Source organism: Lactuca serriola, chromosome 2 (assembly GCF_051521515.1).
Source record: "Lactuca serriola cultivar US96UC23 chromosome 2, Lser_US96UC23_V15, whole genome shotgun sequence".
NCBI classification, from domain to species: domain Eukaryota; kingdom Viridiplantae; phylum Streptophyta; class Magnoliopsida; order Asterales; family Asteraceae; genus Lactuca; species Lactuca serriola.
In genome coordinates this window covers 150361462-150365264 of record NC_136409.1, presented here as the reverse complement: position 1 = coordinate 150365264, position 3803 = coordinate 150361462, and the positions used below count along the sequence as shown (strand labels likewise).

Genomic DNA, 3803 nt, shown 5'->3' with positions numbered 1-3803 from the left:
TGTAAATCTTGAGACATTTAAACTGATTGGAGTAAAATTTATCTTAAAAAAGTGGATGACAGTGTCATATCAATACACAATCTAAAATAGTATAGTTTTTATGATACTATTCACCTTTTTTGTCTTCCAAAAATACAAACCCGACAAACATACACTTCTTTTAACCTATTGCCAGCAAATTTATTCCTGTTGCAAAGTTTTTTATATTCACAGAAAAAAAAACCAAAAGAATCAGAGGCAAAACTTTTTAATTTTTCATACATAAACACATCATAATATAAACAAAACATTAAACTACAAGCTTCACCATGTTCTTTCCTACCCTACTACCATAATGGCCCCCTTTCTACCTCCTATAAAATTAAATTAACCTATAAAAATAATAAAAGCTCCCAAACACTTAAAAAAAGCCCCCTACATAATACTACAACTATCAGTGTTCTCATCACTGAAAATGTGGGTGATGTTGTCATTATTCGCCGGTGCCATCATTGGCGGCCCGTAGGCGGCATGCGGTGGCTGACCATACATCATTTGTGGATGCGGGTACATATTTGCCCGTTGTTGATTCATCATCATAGCTTGCATATACTGTTGCTGTTGTTGTTGTTGCTGATACTGTTGTTGTTGGAACTGTTGTTGTTGTTGATTGTACGGGTTACCATGTCCCGACTGCATTTGCATTTGGCCCATTGGATAGCCGCCTCCACCGCCACCACCACCACCTCCCATTTGTGCCATTGGAGGGTAGTTACCCATTTGAGGCATCATCATTGGATTACCACCCATTTGACCAATACCCCGACCGCCCCCACCGCCACCGCCGCCGCCGCCATTATGGCCCATACCCCGCCCGGCACCACCACCACCTCCGCCTCCGCCTCCTCCACCATTATGAGGCTTGCTAAAGTCAAGAAACTCGGTTTGCTTATTCATTTTTCCCATGTCAACATGTTTTCCTCCTCCTTTCTTATCCCAGACACCGCTCTCCATTTTCCGATCACCTCCACCGCCGCCACCGTCTTTCTTGCCGCCCTTTGGACTTTCGGTCTTGTGTTTCTTTTTACCACCACCAAAAAGCATCCCACCAATCTTACCTCCAAAAAATCCGCCGCCGCCACCACCACCATGTTTACTCTTTTTACCGTCACCACCACCGCCGCCGCCGCCGCCACCACCTCCCTTACCCTTTTTCCCGCCATTGTCATTTTTGGTATCATTATTTCCACCTTTGCCCTTGAACTGGACAGGCAATTCAAACGCTGCACCTGGTCCTTTCTTGGAATTACCATTCATCATTGCAATTGGACCATGGGGCCCATGTCCACCACCCACTCCCATCATTTTATTCGGCTTTTTATGATCATACCCATCAAAACTATCATCATCATCCTCATCAAAATCATCATCAAACTCATCATCATCGTCAAAACTATCATCATCATCAAAATCATCTTCGTCATCAAACCCACCACCACCTCCTCCACCCCCACCCCCCACCGGCAAACTAAATTTGACCGACTTCTGATCCTTATTAGGCGCTTTCATATCTTTAAACCCTTTATTCATCATCGCCTGCATCTGTTGATGACCTTTCCCATCCTTCTGTTTATCTTTCCCTCCACCACCACCACCACCACCTCCTCCTCCTCCACCACCACCACCACCCTTCTGCATCTTATTATCAAAACCCATGTTCTTAAACTGGTTATTAACAAGATTCACACCCTTTTGTGGGCCCCAAAGCTCCGCATGTTTCCCGGATTTATTTAATTTCTTTATTAGCATCGCCGGATCTGCATTTCCGGACACCGTGACCTTCCCTTGTTCGAGATCAATGCTTGTTTTATAAACTCCTGTTCACATTAACCACTACAAAAAATTAAGCACGTTTCTAAATAAAGCAAACAAATTTCCCCACTTTCGTCTTATTAAAAAAAGCAATTTTCAAAATATCTATTATAATTTAGATATTAGACAAAAAGACTATTCTACCCATAGTCAAACTCAAACCTCAAAAGAGACAACTAAAGTGTGTAAACACGCTATACACTTTCACAACTTTCCCTTCTACCGTATTGTTTTTGCCTAAAAGCAAACATTTTGGTGCAAACACGCAAACCACTTTCGCATTACAAGTACCTTTCCTTCCACCGCCTTCCTTTATGGTTTTTATTCTAATTTTTTTATTGTTAATGTAAATAATAATATAATATATTACTCTTATTTATTAAAATAACAATAATACATAGAACGTGATTCCGACCTAATATCTGACATTCAAAATTTCAAACCTAATATCTTACTAGTTAAGATGGTCAACTACCGGAGATATTTTGTTTTTGAAACATAAAAGTTCTCAAAAGTTGTGATAATCCTTGGGTATTTACCCAATAAATCTTGAAATAGTTTTTTAGTTCATATGAAAACAAGTTTTTGCAATCTTTTGACAGTGTACGGATGTTTAAAATAAAGATAAAAAAAAATATTATGGAAATAAATAAAAGAAAGCAAAGGCATGTGGTTGTGGGGAACAGGTCATGTCAGGAGTGGTCGCAGTAGCTTCGGCAGGACTAGTCGACGGACCAAGTATCGTCATATCAAGATTTTTTTTTTTCTTTAACTTTTTACAATTACTCACAATTTCGAATATTAAATCCAATAGATAGATATATACATGATAATATTTTCTTTAAAGATTTTCTTTTATCCTTACCATATTTCAATAGTATTATAATTGGAGATATTATCCAAAACACGATCTTTAGTTACCAAAACGTAAAATGTAAAAAAAAGATTGAATCAAAATATCTAAAATTATATGAATGAAGACAAAATATACGAATCGGTGTTAACAGCATCATTCTGTGGTAAATTATCGAAGAAAGTAGTAGTTGTAATTTGCGATTTGCGAATGACTAATTTGAAGTTCGAATTTGGAATTGAAAAAGGAGGTGTAAATTGTATACAGAAAAAACTTTTAATTATTATGTGTAGAAAAATATATGTTAGTGTTATCTTCTCAGAACAATTGAGCAGCGAAATCGTTTTTGACTTCAGTTATTGAGGAATGAGCATTATTGACGTTTTCGAATAAAAAATTACTAGGATATTGTGAAAAAATTGAAACTACACAAGCACTGAGGAAGATACGATTTTGTTCTAGTGTAATGAAGATACAGAAAGAGACTGACCTTCGACTTTATTGAGGAGTTTTTTGATTTTTTGCTTGCATCCATCGCAGGCGCACTGTATATTGACTCTGAGGACACAAGTCTGCATCAAAATGGAAGAGGGGAAACCGTTAAACCGGTGAGTAATCGACAGAAAACGCAGGCGCTGTGTGAGGAGGGTGAAATTAGTACCTGTAACTTCATGAAGTCTTGCTTGTTCATCTTGATTGACTGTAGATAGCTTGCTTGTGAAGAACACAGATTCAGAAAAAGCGAAGAGAGAGAAAGAGAGGAGAGATGGGGAAACTTATAATAAGACGATCTCAATTTAAAGCGGTATAGAGGAGTAATAGTAGTACATATTTCAAGCTTCCAGTAGGCCCCACAATACCAACCAGCTCCAGCTTGGTTGCTATAGCACTGATTGTGAGTGTGATGATTAACTACAAAATTAATTATTTTGAATTTAATAACAATGTTTTTTTTAGGTTATGCGGTTAATGGGTGGTATATTAGATTTGCCGTTTAACAACAAGAGAGATGACATCGCGGGTGGGAATAGAAACACTACATTGTCGATAGTGTGGGATGTAGTTGTATCAGGCGGAGACTATTTTTGAAAGTTCTTTT

General features: G+C 38.0%; 1 protein-coding gene across 1 annotated transcript; it reads right to left on the bottom strand.

Moving 5' to 3' along the window:
* Positions 1-231: 231 nt before the first annotated feature.
* LOC145086995 (Heavy metal transport/detoxification superfamily protein) lies at positions 232-3520 on the bottom strand. Its single transcript, XM_079024880.1, has 3 exons — positions 3366-3520; positions 3195-3276; positions 232-1856 (listed from the first exon to the last, which is right to left on the bottom strand). Exons 1-3 carry the CDS (start codon positions 3393-3395, stop codon positions 415-417), a joined length of 1554 nt encoding a protein of 517 aa, XP_078881006.1. The 5' UTR covers positions 3396-3520; the 3' UTR covers positions 232-414.
* Positions 3521-3803: the final 283 nt, after the last annotated feature.

Coding starts and splice junctions, on each gene's coding strand:
- LOC145086995 (XM_079024880.1), bottom strand. CDS start 3,395: ATGAACAAGCAAGACTTCATGAAGTTACAG. Junction 3,277..3,365: donor AAGACTTCATGAAGTTACAG/GTACTAATTTCA, acceptor ATTTTGATGCAG/ACTTGTGTCCTCAGAGTCAA. Junction 1,857..3,194: donor ACTCCTCAATAAAGTCGAAG/GTCAGTCTCTTT, acceptor TAATGTGAACAG/GAGTTTATAAAACAAGCATT.